This window comes from Galeopterus variegatus, unplaced genomic scaffold (assembly GCF_000696425.1).
Source record: "Galeopterus variegatus unplaced genomic scaffold, G_variegatus-3.0.2 Scaffold193, whole genome shotgun sequence".
In the NCBI taxonomy this organism is placed as follows: Eukaryota; Metazoa; Chordata; class Mammalia; order Dermoptera; family Cynocephalidae; genus Galeopterus; species Galeopterus variegatus.
In genome coordinates, this window is record NW_007726304.1 from 272,562 (window position 1) to 290,581 (window position 18,020).

The following is an 18,020-nucleotide window of genomic DNA, read 5'->3' on the forward strand; positions in this document are numbered from 1 at the left end:
GCAAATTCTAGATTACCATGTTAACGCAATATTCTGTATCTTGCTATAGATATAAAAACTGCCCAATAAAAGTGGATTTTGTGATATACAACATTTTGTATAAAGTGAGTGCATGTTTACTAATGGTGTTTACTATGTCTGCCATTTACTCCAGAGTGTTAAGACTATTATTGAAGACTGGTAAGGAAAACACAAAATATTTATGGCATCAGCTATTAGAGAAATTTAAGTCTCACAGGTTTTAGGTTTATTTTTCCATACCTATTTATTCCATACAAACTGCCTGTAGATTAAACAGTCTCTATGAAGAAATCAAACTTTTCTCAGCAGGTGACTATTTAAGCTACCTACAACCAATTCAAACCACCACCTTCTTAGTGACCTTTGGCCACAAATATCAAAAAGTTTCCATCCCCTTCCCAGACTCAAACAAGACAAATTATTTTTTGATAAACTCTAGAATTTATTAAATTATAAAGTTTGTAATCAAAAAGAAAAATGCAGACCAAGAGAAACTCAAACTACAAGGACTAGACAGCAAAGCCTATGGTAATGCCATGAAGTGTGTTACAAAGATTCCAAAACATAAATTATTAGCTGTTTTCTTTACATTTCCATTTCAATAACTGTACTACAAAATAGTTGTTATTCATCTATTTTAAAATCCCAAATTCACATCTATTCTCACATTAAATTATACTTCCTGCTCATTATATCAAAGATCTCATAAGTGCCAAATTTTAGTAATGGTTTATGCCAATTCATGCAGAAAAATAAGACAATGCAAGCGTCAGATGAGGACCATTAATGCACAGATAATACACACACACACTGGCCAAAAGAACTAAAGAAACAAACAAAAAAACCCAAAACAAACTACAAACAGAACTCAAGAAAACTGGGTTATTATTAAACAGCTCTCAACTATTAACACCCAAGTTCCTTACATTAAATACATTTCTCAACAGAGACATGTTAAACATTTTAATTACAGATCTATTCTTCCCAAACCCCTTCCCACCCAAGTCCCAAAATGTACCACTAGGGATGAGTATAATGTTATGTGGGCAGAATTTTACAGATAACCATTTCAACCTTGAGCATGGATCTGAAAATTTTTTTATTTAAACTTCAGTTACTGTACACTGTCCATCAGGCCTTCTAGATCTGACACTGACACTCACTGTTCCACCCCCTGCTACTGATCGATCAGCTCCTGATCGATCTGATCGGTCAGCTACTGTCTGGTTTGCATTAGGAACCAAAAGTCTCTGTTGGGCCAAGGAGTGCTGTGCAACAACTGCAGATACATCCTCACTATCACTACTGGCATCTGATTCGGTTTCTTCAATAGAAGTGTCTGGTGCTGGTACCCTGCCTGAAGATGGTGATTCATGATCTTCTTCTCCTTCCCCCCTGTGACTCCTTTCAGCTACGTTGTCTCCACTGAGTTGTAAATGAGCAAAAGAGTCTTCCAGAGAAGCACTTGCATCAGGGGATGGTGTTGCAGGGCTTGTTAACTGACCGTCTACTGATGTTAGGGGCCTTACAGAAGATGACACTAAAGGTTGAACGGAAGCTCCACTCTGTGCTGATATACTGTCCGCTCCATCAGCAGAGCTCTCTCTTGCTAGGTTTACGGTATTAGCGTCACAGTCCAGCCTAAGTCCGGCTACTCCCTTCTTTGGTATATCTATTATATCTCGCTTAATCTTCCTGCGACGTCCATGCTCATTTCTCCTATATTGAACCATATTTTCAAGATCAGCAACATAGAGAAAACCAGCAATTAACATTTCGGTGTTCTTTTTACCTTTGGAAAAAGCATCTTCCAGCTCTCTACTAGTGCGTTCATCATATTGCCACCACCCATTTCTTCCTTCATAATACCATGCATATTCACCATTTCCTCTACTTGCTGCCTTGAGTTCTTCTGGTGACAACAAAGTTGGCTTATCAAGGAAATCCTCAGGAATTTCTTGTCGACAAAGGGCACATCGTTTTCCAAGCCATGAAGCTCCCTTTACACACAGATAGCAAAAAACATGCTTACAGGGCAGACTGACTGGGTGAACACATGTTTGCAGACAAATGGCACATTCAGGGACGGTTAGAGAAGGTGTGGAATTAGAACAGGACTCATTTGCTTTCCTGTTTGTAGGAAGCATGTTTATTGAGTGATCAATTTCACCACAGCCAGCCATCCTAAGAAAATGAGAAAAAATATATATATTATTAAAATCGTGTTTTAACTCTTCCAATATTTTAACTCAACAATTCAGAAAATACTTATTAAGCGCTTATTATATGCAAGCCACATACTAGACAAGGGGATACAAAGATGAAAGTAGAAAAAAAAAAAAAAACCTTAATTTGTGTAGAAAATCTTTTTGATTTGTATTTATGTGTCATGGGCTTTTAGCAGGGAGCAATGAAGTACACAAATGTTAACCCCCCCCCCCAAAAAAAAAATACAACCAAGGTACAAATTTTAGATAAATATATCTTTTCTACTCTGACACAGAATTTATAAACCAGAACTAAATGCAAAGACTTAAAAATGTACAATCTAGACTGACTTTACAATCAATCTGGAAAGTAGTTAGAGAAACAGAAGACAGCTAAAAGTAATTCAGATTACAATTACAGAAAGCAACAATTTTGTAGCCTTTTAGGACATTACTATAGCGATTTTGCAAATATTGCCATATATTAATATATTTTTGGTACTTGACAGGTAGACGATATGAAGTTAAAACTAAAGTTGAAATTCTAGGAGTTCCCTATCCCTGCTGTATATCTAAAAATATTGGTTCAACTGGTTCAACTGGTTCACTGGTTCAAGTCATCTGTCATACTTAACTATTTCCTCTCTGTGAAACACTCTTAATGGATTTTTTTGTTGTTGTTGCCTTTTTCTATTTGTCTAAACCATATGCTCTCCTAGCTGTATTCTTTTAAGACCAAGATGGTATCATTTATACTCATGGCTTCAATTATTATCTATACACAACTGATACACGAACTGATTTCACTAGCCCAGACCTCTCCTTTCAACCATGGACTTATATTTATAATTGCCTATTTTAGATCTTTTCTAGGATGTCCCGAAGGAACCAAAATTGAACTCATAATCTGATTCCTTCTACTTGCTCCCTAAAAGCCCCCCTAGTGACACCATTATCAATCTGCTTATCTAAGCCAGAAATCCATCCTGGAAACAGCCGTTCTCCTACACCTCCCTATCTAAAACATCAGCAAGTTGTATCAACTTTACATTCTAAACATCTCCTGAATTCAACTATTACCCTTCCCTAGCTGCCAAGCAAACACTGTTTATAAAATTACTGCATATGCATTTTAACTGGTCCAGCCACATCCCATGCTTAAAACGGTTGATTTCAGGGTAAAAACTAAAATGTTTAACAGAATCTATCTGCATGTCTCACCCCCATCTCCCATGACAGACTCATCTCACATCAAACTTCCCCCTGACTAGGTTTCTAGCCACACTGGCTAACCCTCCTCCAATAACAGGTTTTCTCTACATGGGACACTTCCTCCTCACTTCTTGCCTTCCATACCCTGCAATGGGCAAAACATTACCCATCTTATACCCCTCTTGAGAAAGCATCCATGACTAAGTCAAATCACCCTATTAACTTCTTATCACACACTCCTCATTCCTTATCAGAATTGCAATGTTACACTTATTTGTGGATTTTTTTTTTTAATATCAATCTTCCCAAAAAGCCGGTGTGCTTTATAAGGACATGGGACAGGTCACTTTTGGCTCATCTCTGTATTTCCACACAGGACCTTGGGAATGTATGAAGATTGTGTCAGTGCACTTACAAATCAGCCATGAAGAAGCACACTAAAGAATTATATCATGAAAAGCTGCAGCAAGCTAAGGGAAAAATGATAATTTGAATTAAGGCAGCTGTTACACAGTGAAACCAATGCTAGGCTAGAATCTAAAACCTGAGTCTTAGTTTCCCTTATTAATTATGTGCTCTTAGGCACTCAATTAAATCCTTAGTCCAAATTTCCTTACCTGCAAATCAGTTTACAAAGCTCAGACAAAAATGATCAAAAAATGCTTTGTTATCACTAAAGCTCCATAAACATTATAATCATAAGACCAAAGGAGAAATAATATGAATATCAAAGTTGCTGTGAAGAGAAAGGAGAGAAAAAGAAAAAGACAACATTTGTCAAATTGGATGTATCAAGCTTAAACACTGACAAAGCTTAGAACATCTGCCTTATCGATTGAGACAAACATTTACTGAACACCTGTCATGGACCATATACAATGCTGAGTTTTGATGGTATAAAAATGAATAACACACATCCCTAGTATGTTAAATAAGGAAACATACACACAAGCATATAATCACAACATGGCCTGATTCCTGCAATAACCAAAATGTGTTAAGATACTTACTAAAATAATGACAAGAGAGAGATGGGAGGATGGACATAGATTAGAAAGTCTGGGGTGCAGAGGGGACTATGGAGTGGAGGAGATTCCAGGCAGAGACATATGCAAAGGACTGAGTCATATAAGCAATGGAATAAGCAGGAGATGAAGCTGTAATCAGGAGCCCTGCTAAAGAAACATCTGTTTCGATTTTTATCCCACAGAAACAAGAAACCACAGACATTTTAAAAGGAAAGAAAATGACAGAAGTAGACCAGTGGATGTAAAAAGATCATGAAACGGAGGTGATGATCTCTGAGACTAGAAGCCATTATCAACAATTGCTTAACATGCGTGACAATCTCTCTGCACCTGTTAATTCTGCCGTTTTAAACACAGAATATTTAGAATTTAAACACCATAAGGACCTTTGCTTTTTCTAAGATCAAGCACTCAAAGATGGGTCTAGTGGTACAAAAGGGATAGTCAATAAAAATATTTACACTAATCAAAAATTGGAAAACAATATTCTTATTAGGCTTTCATCATAGCACATCCAATCTTATAACAATCTATTCTTTTACTGCTTTTTCTGTGTCCTTAGTTCCTCAAAAGACAAGGTTCAAAGTGATAGTAAGTTTTTAAAGATTGCACATATTTAGAAAAGGAAGCAACAGTCTCAAAAGAAGAAATGACTGAAATGCTTAATTTCCAAATTCTTTTTTCAACCTTTAATTACATTTCCAATCAACTCCTTCATCAGAGACTTTAGTGATAGAAACCAGCAAAGTACAACTTTTTCCTAATCTATGGAAAGTTTCAAACCAACCAAATACTACTTCATAATATGTCAGGCAGTATAGGAGCTTCAAAATATTTTGACATAAACCTTTGCTTTCAAAGATCTTGTAACTTAAAACAACCTAAGTTACAAGTGAATGCACATGCTTCGCAACTAGTCAATTAACATTCCCCACCTATTACCCACTCAAAAGATTTGGTTGTCCAACATCACGTTTTGTTAGGTTCTCAGAAACTTTCATCCCTTTAAATTTAGGTCACAGAATTTAGCTTCAATGATACTCCTGAAAGTCTTGTTTTTAATTTTCATATTTATTTAAAGCTCCGATTAAGAAAAAAAAAAATTAAGAAAGCAATCTACCTACAAGTAATAATTTAAGTGAGGAAGAAAGATTTTATTCATGATTTCTACTGACACAAAATGGAAAAACAGGCTGATGCTCTCCAATACTTTAGAAAAACAATAACAACATCTCATATATAAAAAGTCCATATCCTAAACCATCTAGGTACTTTGTGAACAAAAGATAGGCTGATAAATAAGAAACATAAAATTCTGGTTAAATGTAAACAAAATATACACGTCACTTGGACCAATGCACTACTTTTAAATACATAATTCCACACCTGTTATATTTGCTTTAAGTAAAATTGACCCAAAACATCAGTTTTCCATCAAATTCAGCTGGCTTATCTAAACAAAAGGAAGTTCTCAATCTAAAAACATTACTTTCCACCCTGCTTACTATGATCAGTATTTTGTGTGACTCTTGCTCCTGCAAGCATGAATAAACCTAAGCATATAATTTCAAAACTAAATTTTCATAACATTTCATAATTTTCAGAATAATTATGACCATCTCACAAGAAGGTATAAACTGTAAAAATAACACACTTGGAAAGGCAAAAATATTCTATTTAGGCAGGTATTTGGGTTCCCTCATCAAAATGAAGTAAAGTTGTATAAAGTTCATCAGCAAAAAATTACAGACACCAGATAGCTAAAGTTCATTATTTCATCTGAAGCACTATCAACTATCAATTTGCCACAGCAAATTTTATATTCTATTCTGTTTAACCCAACAAGTATACTGTTAACCTACCACCAACTAAGAAACAAGGAGAAAAACTTTGTAATACTTCTTATGTAAAATAAACATATATAACAAGATAAAGACAAAGCAACCCAAAGCCAGTAGCGTGCCTATCAGACAAACTTCAAGGTTATTTTGCATAGTTTTGAAGATCTTAAAATAGGTGGGAGGCTAAACGTATGCAGAGAATCATACCAATATGTAAATAATTTTGAAAAAGGAAATTTCCTGGTTACTAAATTAAAAATAACTGAATATAGAGAAATTTGGAGTGAAGTTAATCCAACTTTACTAATGAACATAATAAACATAGCACTCTTTTTTTTTTTTTTTTGGCAGCTGGCCGGTATGGGGATCTGAACCCTTAGACCTTGGTGTTACAAGGCTGCACTCTAAGCAAATGAGCTAACCAACCAGCCCTATAGCACTCATTTTAACAAACTTTATTACTAACTAAATTCATGTGTTATTATAACTTTTAAGCATAAATCTCATTCTTCTTCCCATAGATAAACCATGTAAAATATTTCTGCAAGACAATTAAGTGTCTATTAACACTAGTAAGTCTTCTCAAGACAAAATATAGAGGGGTGTAGACAGTGGAAACCTCCAAATACTAGGGTTTTGTTGAACCTCGTTGAAGACATCTAGTCAAAGGAAAGGTAAAATTACTATAAACAAAAAAGGTCTTTAGAATACATAATATTGAAGAACATTTTAACCAGTAATAAAAGTTCCAAACATTAAAAATCAGATTTTTTTAAAATCTAGGTTCAGAATCCAATTAAAAACACACAAAAAGGTATAAAATAATACATCACTTTTCAAAAGTGCGGGCCCATCAAAAAAGAAAGTTATCTTCCTTCCCAAAACTTTGACTATTTTTTAAAAGAAAAAATTCTTCAAATCTTTAGCTCTTCTGGAATATAAATAGTTTGATGTTTAATACAAATTAAATGTAATGGTTAAAAGTATAACTTTAAAATTTAGTCTGGCCAGTTGGCCCAGTTGGTTAGAGTGTAGTGTTGATAACATCAAGGTCAAGGGTTCAAATCCCCTTACCAGCCAGCTGCCAAAAAAATAAAATAAAATTTAAATGATAACAATGACCATTCTTAAGGGCTTAAGACAAAATCCTTAACTTTTCATATCGTAGTGTCTTATAAATCACAGGTGTTTAATCTCTGCTAGGTGTTTTTGAATGCCTATTTTTACTACATTAAAATATAAACGTAGGGCCGAGCCCGTGGCGCACTCGGGAGGGTGCGGCACTGGGAGCACAGCAGCGCTCCCGCCGTGGGTTCGGATCCTATATAGGGATGACCGGTGCGCTCACAGCGCTCACTAGCTGAGCGCGGTGCAGCCGGTCTCAAAAAGGACAAAAAAAATATAAACATAATGTCTAACATTTATTGATAGTATATGTGCCAGACACTGTTTGAAGCACTTTACATTTAATGCTCACATTATCCTATAAAATGGGTCAATTATTTTTCTTATTTTACTGATGAGGGAACTGAGGTTCAGGAAGCTCAGGTGATATGCCTAAAGCCACAGACGAACAGTTAATACATGATAAAGCCAGCTTCAAATTCAGCCTTCAAATCCAGGTGATTTGACTTCAGAGTATGTACTCTTAACTGCTAGAGACTGTCTCCAAAATAATTATGGTTATCCAAATATAAGAACCACTATAAATAATTTTTAAAAAGATAGTTTCAAGAAGTTAACAAATTTCAGACTGATAAAGGAAAGAATGAAATATACATCTCTTGCCTGAAGTGCTCTGTCACTTTCAGTATTTCCCTTTGTTCCCTTTCAGTTTTGAACTAAGCATCTATTATGCCCATGGCAGCAGGAAGGAAATACATAACAATACTTGCCATCAAAGTGTAAGAGCAGATAAGTTAATAAACACACGCCTCACTTACTGGTTTTATGACAGGCACAACAAATACCAACCAGCGCAAAGGAGGGGATGGTTACTGCCGGGGACAGATACACTTTGAATGGATGAAACGTGCTTTGCAAGAAGAGGCGCTGCAAAGACCTTGTACATTATGCTGAGTTAATGAGTTTAGACATTTACTCTAAATGCCAATGGTTCGTAAACATTTTTAGATCACAGCCTTATTAAGAATTTGATGAAATCTTACATATAATTTCAAGGAGTTCAAGGATCTCTGTGAAGTTGGGTCCACACATGAACCCCTAAGAAGGCAAGAGGAATTCAGGTTTTAATCAGGAAGTAACGGTCAGTTTAGTAATTTTTCAAGACCATTTGGACAGCAGTGTGGAGAAAAGTTTGGTAGTGGGGGGGGAAGGGCAAAAAGGAAACTACAATGTATATATATCCAGCTAATAATCCAAGTATAAGAGGTTGAGAGGGAGGGTACTGATATAAGGTTCCAACAGTAGAATATAAGAAATGCTAAGGAAATAGAAATGCAAGCATTTGGTTACTGATGGATGGTGGCACTATTCATCAAGATTCAGAATTTGAGGAGAGTTCTGCCTCAGACATAATGACTGAGATATTTATAAGGTCTCCAGGTGGAGACAGGAAAATGAGGGTTGAATTTAGTAGATCTAAGAATCTAAGAAGAAATCTAAGCTGGAAAAGTCTGGTGAGTCACCAACACTACATGGTACCTGGAGTCATGAAAATTGATAAATTACACCTGAGAGAGAGCAGACAAAAGGGCCAAAGAACCTTGGATTACTCCAATATTTATAAGTGAGGCAAAATAGTGTGCAAGGGATGTAACGAATGGTTGGAGGACAGAGAGACCACCACCACCATTTGCAAAAAAGAAGGGTAAAGCAAGAAGAGGACTTATATAAGGTACACTAACTGATCAAAATTTCCACTTTTGTAATGAGTTGCATGGTACAAAAGTTGTGAAACTCACTTTCTGATTAGCTTATTTTGATTTCCCGAGACCATCAAGCCTGCTATCAATGACTTCAAGACATCTTCCTTTCCCTATTCCCCCAAAGACTATTACAAAACTTTTCCAACCTCCTTGTTAAGAGATATCCTGACTCCCATATATCATAGAGAAATTAGATAAACCGAAAATAAATCCTCAAAATTGATCTTTATCTTTACTCTGCTTTTTCATTCCTCCTGGCTCAGAATGAGGTACTGCTAGTTGTCTTCAAAGTTAACCCCTCCATTTCTACTAGTGTTAGCACCATCCCCTAACTCCTCCAAGACTTTGATCACAACTCTCTATCCCTAAAATTCAAAATCAATTAAAATGCTAAATCTGGGCCGGCCCGTGACTCACTCAGAAGAGTGTGGTGCTGATAACACCAAGGCCACGGGTTCGGATCCCATATAGGGATGTCCAGTTAGCTCACTGGGTGAGCGTGGTGCTGACAACACCAAGTCAAGGGTTAAGATCCCCTTACTGGTCCTCTTTATATAAAAAACAAAACAAACAAACAAAAAAACCCCGCTAAATCTAATGGCCTCTTTCAGCCTCAATCTATTTGGACCACCGCACTAAATGATATTAACTACCTACTCTTTCCCTAAAACTTTATACTCTTCATTTCTGTGATAGCACTCTCTCCCAATTCTCCTTTCTCTTTCAACTCTTTCCATCTTCTCTAGCTTCCCTTAAATATCAGTACTGCTTACAAGGCTCTGTGGGTGGTCCTATTTTCACACAATATTCTATGCCTAGCCTATCTACTGAATATTTCAAATTAATATATTTACTTGTACAACTCCCAAAATCTAAGACCCATATTTCTAATTCTTTATTCAAAAAGTCCACCTCAATATTCTCCAAGCACCTGAAATTAAACATGCCTGAAAACAAAATTATCTGCTCCTCTAAAGCTGCATCCTTTTCCTTTGGTCTATATTTTGGATAAAACTTGGAATTATTCTTAGTGCTTCCCATCCCTTAACCATTTTTCTTTTCCATGACAAAAACGTCTTTGGTATGTGTACTCTTCATTCCCAAAGCCTGTGACCCTAATTCCAGACTCTTGGATATACTCTCTTGTACAAAATACTAACCTTCCAGGTGACTACAGTCCTCTGTTTTTCTCTCAGTTCAGGCATGTCTAATTAGTCCTCTCTAAATCTTTAATAGTTTCCTACTGCCCACATCATCCAATCTAAATTCCTAAATATCGGCTTTCAAGACCATTGACAGAGCCTTTAACTTCCCTAGAGGTAAGAATTAGCCAGTGTGCTCTCTCCTGAAAATCTGGATCCAGAGGTCTGGGTTAGGAATTTTAAGAAGTGCCACAGGGGTTTATTCTCAGAGAAACTTGGTAAACACTGATCTAGGACAAGTGACTTAGTCTCTCTAATTCTGCTACGTCACCAGTAAATGAGGCTACTACTATTATACACATTAATTAAATTCAATAATCCAAGTAAAACACTCATTAAGCACCTGGTAATACAATAAGTACTAAATAAACATTCACTCCATTGTACTTTGAAGTCTCTTTTTCCCATCCTACTTTCCCACATAGGATTATTCCCTGACTTCCCTAAAATGCCTTGATGTTTAGGCAGGTAAAACCCTCCTCATCCTCTTGATTAAAACATATTTCTTAATTTTCACTGATTGTTAAAGTTCTACTCATTCTTTAAGGTCACGCTAAAAGTTCTTCTGTTCGCTCTGAACCCTTCAGATGGAATTAATCTCTTCTCACTTCCAATAGTATCTCACTGTTATCGCAATATGGTTTTTACCCCACTGTTTAATTGTTAATTATACAAGGATACTTTAAAAAGTTCATGAAAAGTTCCGTATCATCTCTTAATTCTATTTTTCCATGAACTTTCTGAAGTACCCTCATATATATGTCTCACTTACTAGACCACAGTAAGTTTCTTGGTGATCAGCACCTAGACTATCGGACCTACAAGATTTAAAAAAATGTATAGTGAGAGGTAAATAAACAGGACTAAATGAAAGACATATTTGCCCCAAATTTTAAAGAAAAATGCTTACTGGTATAATTTTTCTTTTATCAAATTCTCAACACAGACTAAAAATGATACCGTCATACTTTTAATAGCAGTATACAATCAGAGCATCATATCGGAAAAGTAGATAGCAAAAGTTATATGTCAAATTGGGGGATGTGAAATAGTATCAACAAGGGTCATTCTTTGGTCCAGTACTTTAAACACTGGAATCCCAAAGCCTTTAAAAGTCAATAAAACGTTCAGTGTATTTTGCATGATTGATATCAAGTTGGATAGTGTTCATATTAATTTGGAAGACAGAAATATGATGTTCATCGTGGAAAAATGTTTCACCAATAATAGAATTCAAGATGGGCACGTTCAAGGTAGGGTAGAACTTTAAAGCATATTAAACACAGACTAAATGACAGGAAAACACAAGTAGTAAAACTGAGGACCAGAGTGAATCAATACGAACAAAAAAGCGATAATACACTAAATTTTTAAAAAATCAATTATGGTATGAAGATATTCCTTTAACTTAGTGAAACAAGTTTTTGGTAACTAGTGTTTTTATAAGCCAGAGTCTCTCTTATTCATAAAAGCTGATACTGTCTTCCTAGCTTGGTTATTGAAGTAAATTTCTATGTAAAGAGAAGGTAGAACCTAGAGGATCTGGAGATTTCTCCTGTTGTTTTTTTAGCTTTATATAAGCAAATTCCTCTGTCTTCAATTTCTCTTCATACAAAGATTTTTTTCCAATGAGAAGACTTTTGGAAATCTATATTAATGATAATTTAATGTGAGTAAAGTTATCTCAACAAAGCATCTATAAGTCAATACAAAATGTTCACTTTATATAGTTAAAATTAAATATGACACATACTTGATTTATCGTATTTTATACCAATTCACTTAATTTACTGAAACATTAGAAAAACCATGATGCTATACTTACATTTCTACTACAGATCCCACAGATGCCTGCCACAAAAATAAAACATCTTCTTTACCAGCTGTCAGCCAGCTTGCAGTTTTTTCTCTTCCACTGCTGGTTCATTCTTTGTGCTGCAAAAGAAAAAACTTTCAACATCAACTGCTCTATAGACTAATTAAGATCAACAGAATTAATCAATTATGTATGATCCTTTAACAAAATTCAGTAGCAAATTTTATCTTAAAAGTGAAAAAAAATCCAAGACAAAAATGACTGCTTTGACCACTACTGTTCAACACTACTAGAAGATTTAACAGAGCAATTAGACAGGAAAAAGAAATAAGAGGCATACAAATTGGTAAGGAATAAGTAAAATTATCTCTATTAGTATACAGTAAAAACTATCTCTATTCTCTCTATATAGAAAATCCCAAGGAATCCCCAAGAAAGCTAGTAAACAAATTCAGCAAAGTAGCAGGTTACAAGTTCCGTACATGAAAAAAATCAGTGTTTCTATACATTAGTAGTCAACATCCAAAAAGGAAATCAAGACAGCAATTCCAATTATAATAGCATCTAAAGGATCTAAAGCATCTAAAGGAATAAAATACGTAGAAATCAAGTTAACCAAGGAGGTGAAATACTTGTATATTAAAAACTATAAAACATCACTTAAAAAAGATTAAACATTACATAAAAAACATTACTTAAAAAAGCTAAATAAAGACAACCAGTGTTCATGGATTGGAAGATTTAATATTCAAGATGACAGTACTACCCAAAGTGATCTACAGATTCATCATAATTCCTATCAAAATTCCAACAGCTTTTTTCTCAGAAATAGAAAAGTCAATCCTCGAATTCATATGGAATTACAAAGGATACCAAATAGCCAAAACAGTCCTGAAAAAGAAGAAAAAAGTTGAAGAACTAACACTTCCCAGTGTCAAAACTCACTACAAAGCTACAGAAATTAAGAGACTGTGATAGTCATACAAGGATACACAATATACCAATGGAATAGAATTGAGAGTCCAAAAATAAACCCATACATCTATAGGCAACTGATTTTCAAGAGTGTCAAGTCCATTCAATGGGGAAATAGTCTCTTCAACAAATGCTCTTTGAACAATTGGATTTCCACATGCAAAAGAATGAAGTTAGACCCCTACCTTACTCCATATAAAAAAAATTATCTCAAAATGGATCAATGACCTAAATACAAAAAGTAAAACCATAAAACTCTTAGAAGAAAATGTAGGGACTAATCTTCATGACCTTGGATTTGGCAATGGATTCCTAGATATAACACCAAAAGCATGAGTAACAAAGACATGACATAGAAAAGAAATAAATTGGGCTTTATTAAAATTAAAAACTTTTGTGCACCAAAGGACATTATCAAGAATGTAAAAACAAAATCTACAGAATGGGAGAAAATCTTCACAAATCTGAGAAAGGTTCAATATCCAGAATACATAAAGAACTCCTACAACTCAACAACCAAAATATAATCCAATTTAAAAATGAGCAAAGCACTTGAATAAACATTTCTCCAATAGGCAAACAAAAAGATGCTTAACATTATTAGTCATTAGGGAAATATAAATCAAAACCACAGTGATATGTCTATTAGCATGACTATAATTTTTTAAAAAAGGCAACTAAACATTGGTGAGGATGTGGAGATACATCCCCCAACACTTCTTGTGGGAATGTAAAATGGTGCAGCTGCTGTAAATGACAATTAGATGGTTCCTCAAAAACGAACTCATGGCTCAACCTTGAAAACACTATACTAAGTGACATAAGAGAGACACAAAGAGACAAGTATTGTATGATACCACTTACATGAAATATCAAGAATAGGCAAATTCAAAACACAGAAAGTAGATTACAGGTTACCAGGGACTCAGGGAGAGGAGAATGGAGATTAACTGCCTAATGGGTTCAGAGTTTCTGTTTGTAATGATGGAAAAGTGGAAATATATAGTGGTGATGATTGTATAACATTATAAGTGAATTAACCACACTAAATTGTATACTTAAAAATGGTTAAATAGTAAATTTTTGTTTACTTATATTTTACCAGGCACCATCCAGAACATCATCTCAGTTATTGATCTTCTTTCTTCTCATTTAGTATTTCCGCCTTCCACTCCTTCCACTTCATCATGCCCATGCGGGAGGCACATCACATTACACAGAACTTACATAGAATCAAAATACATGATAACTAAAGAGATGACAGATTTCATAGTAAACACAAAATACGAAAGACTTGAATCTTCATTCTTTCAGTTCCATGTGCCTCTCACAGTGTGGACATCTATGTCCTTAAGGCATCTAAGATTTAGTGTATAAACATGAATATTTTTAAGACCATATGAGGCCTCTAAATACAAGCTAGCTTATCCCACCAAATGTTTAACAGAACAAACAACAATCCATTTCAAAACTGGAGAACTTTCCAAAGTAACTGACTAAACAAGATTTCTAAGTAACCTGGTTTGTTGTTTTACTCTGACTTTAGATGATATGCACTCCACTATTCTGACTTTCCTCCCAGCCCTTTTAACTTTACCCTCTAGGTGCCTACAACTTCAATGGCACGACAAAAGACTCCATCCACTTCCTTCCTGCAGCCTGTTCAAAACAGAAGCTGCCCATTTTCACACACACCCATACACTTCCTATCTACAGGACAGGAGGAGACACTCTACAGTTCCAATTTTATTACTTACTCTTTGAAGTTTCTACCACTGGCTATAATATATTCCATAACCCTCTACAGCTGCCCTCTCTCAACCTTTAAGGCACTGACTTCATCTTTTCACTACTGATCATCTTCTTCACCCTAATATCACTATAAGCCTATTTAAATATCCTTGATAATGAATCAACCAACATCTATCTCAGAGGTTCTTAAACTTGCCCCAACTTCTATTCTTCATAATCACTTAATTTACTTGTTGGAAATACACATACTCAGGCTCTACCCTGAGACATGGGTTTAAGCCCGGGAATCTCACTCCAGGCGATACTGTGTAAGTAGTGCATCAAATACAATCTGAGAAACAATGTCCTCAATTTTCAATTTCTAAAATCCTAAATTCAATGAACTTTACCTCCTCTCCAGCAGCAAAAATATCATGACCACATTTGGAACTAGTTGTCCTCTAAAACTGCTGCCTTTCTGAAATTTTAACCCCACTTTCAGATCACTAGCTCTTGTCCTTCCAGCTCACTTACTCATTTCCACACCTGTTCTTTAATTTTATGGGGACCTGCAGTCTCTTGACCATCTTCTTTCCTTTATTCAGTTCCTTATTTCATTTCCTTTTCTGCCTGATCTGGAACCCAATCATTTTAACTTCTTTCTTACCAGAACCCTTGGCTCCCTCATATCTTTGTCTCTCATATACACACATTCCACAAACCCCCATCTCTGCATGAATCTTACAATGTGGCATCTGAGCTTCCATGCCTTAACCACTTAGTTTTGATGCAGAAAAAGAGAAAATCCTTTCTTTCACCTCCCTCCCCACTTCCAACCAGCCACAGCAAATCTGTCAACTTTTGTCCCTAACACCTTTGGAGTCTATCCTGTACTCTCTATCCATTGCTAGTGCCCTAGTTTAGACCTGTATCATCTCTCACCTGGACTACTGTTCAGCCTAACTGATTATCTTCCTTCAATATCACCCTCAAATTCATCCACTAAGCCTCTGAGTGGTATCTAAAAGGAAAAAATGGACCACGTTCCCTCAATACTTGAAGCCCAATATTGGCGCCCCAGCCTATACAATAAAGGCAAAGCTCTTGGGCCAGCCCGGTGGCGTACTCGGTTGAGTGCGGCACTTGGGAGTGTGGCGGTGCTCCCGCCGAGGGTTCGGATCCCATATAGAGACCGCTCCGCTCACTGGCTGAGCGCGGTGCGGGCGCGACACCAAGGGTTGCGATCCCGTTGCTGGTCCCGGTGCGGGCGCGACACCGAGGGTTGCGATCCCATTACCGGTCACGAAAAAAGACAAAAAGGAAAATAAATAAATAAATAAAAATAAATAAAGGCAAAGCTCCTTAGGACAACATTCAAAGGCCTTAATGTCTAAACCCTAAATATTCATAACTCTCTAGTCTTGTTTATCCACAGCAACCACCCTCCCAGATTAATACTTTAGTTATACCAAATTACTCACAATCCTCCAAACCTCCCTTTGTAGCTCTGTATTTTCTCTTGCATGGTATAGTCTACTCTATTTCATAGCTTATGAATATCTATTTGTTCTTCAATATGTTGCGATCTACCTGTTCTTCAATAGGTATGGTCATCCCTACCACTTTCTCTGACTACCTCCAGAAAGTTAATTGTTTCCTCCTCTATGTTTTGTATATTTTCCTATTACTAAACTTACCACTGGAACTGACATTCATTTGTGATGTATGACTTCTATTAAACCATGAGCCCCTAAACACAGAAAACATTTTTATATCTCTAAGTGGCTAGTTAACTGCCAATCATTTTTGTTGTTCTGAACTCGTATTTGTTGGACAAATGAAAATTAAATTCCTTAAAAAAAAAACTGAAGGCCGGCCCGGTGGCGCACTGGAGAGGGTGCTGCTTGGGAATGCGGCGGCACTCCCGCCGAGGGTTCGGATCCCATCTGGAGACCGGTTCCCGCTCACTGGCTGAGCGCGGTGCGGGCGCGACACCGAGGGCTGCGATCCCGTTACCGGTCAGTAAAAAAGACAAAAAGGAAAAAAAAAATTGAGAGAAATAGAAAAAAAAAAAGAACAAAATGTATTTACTCACATAATAATATTTGAGTTCTAATTGGGAACAAGGCACCTAGCTGGAAGCTACAAAAGATACAAAGATATCTAAATTCTAATCTTTTCTTTAAAGAACTTAAATTCTAACAGAGGAAGTTCATACATTTACAAATATAAGATTCAAGCTATCTTTATATCTTTTGGCAAGCACATAATTTATCCAGCTATTGTTCATTGGCAATGAATTCTCCAGAATGTAGATAAAAACCCAAGAATAAACCAAAATGGGTTCCTAGACAGCCAAAACAGTTTCACAAAGCTCTTTCTCCAATAAAGTTAAGATCCTTCACTAGAATGACCATATAGAATGGCCCAACATCTGTCCAGGTTAGTCAGCATCTGTCCAGGTTAGTCCTTGGTTTCCCAACAAAAGTGTCCCAGTTTGGAAAATAAATTATACAGACACCCTACATTTTATTCATCACCAAGGTTTTTGGAGCATCACTCAAAAGTCAATTTACTCTTATTTTACCCACAATTCTAAGACAAAGCTTTTTGATTCACAAATTCCTGCTAGGTGTTGCTCTTGGTCATTAGCTCTGTCTATCCTTTCCTATCTTACAAGTCTTTTAAGACATACTAATCCATCATTTTAGTATCTTATTCCCAGAACATATTTGATTGCTGCAGTGAATGACTTGTAGATTACACAACAAACTCAATACAATGATCTATTAAGAGGAAGAAAAAAACAAGCAACCCAATAAAAAAATGGGCAAAAGAGCTAAGTAGGCAATTCTCTAAGGAAGATATACAAATGGCCAACAGTCATATGAAAAAATGCTCAACATCACTCAGCATCCGGGAAATGCAAATCAAAACTACACTGAGATACCATCTCACCCCAATGAGGATGGCTAAAATCCAAAAGACTTTGAACGATAAAGGCTGGCGAGGTTGCCCATTTTTTTATTGGGTTGCTTGTTTTTTTCTTCCTCTTAATAGATCATTGTATTGAGTTTGTTGTGTAATCTACAAGTCATT

General features: G+C 36.0%; 1 protein-coding gene across 6 annotated transcripts in view; it reads right to left on the reverse strand.

Moving 5' to 3' along the window:
* Positions 1-442: 442 nt before the first annotated feature.
* RNF146 (ring finger protein 146) overlaps positions 443-18,020 on the reverse strand; it is a 21,509-nt gene continuing 3,931 nt past the window's right edge. For 3 of the 6 annotated variants that reach the window (XM_008564994.1, XM_008564999.1, XM_008564972.1), the window contains 2 exons: positions 12,225-12,334; positions 443-2,205 (listed from right to left, as the gene is read on the reverse strand). In XM_008564994.1, the coding sequence (XP_008563216.1) occupies positions 1,125-2,205; positions 12,225-12,226 (1,083 nt within the window). In that variant the 5' untranslated portion in view covers positions 12,227-12,334 and the 3' untranslated portion in view covers positions 443-1,124. Of the gene's footprint in view, positions 2,206-12,224; positions 12,335-14,281; positions 14,440-18,020 lie in introns of all 6 variants that reach the window. The other 3 variants (XM_008564982.1, XM_008564976.1, XM_008564988.1) reach the window with 3 other exon arrangements.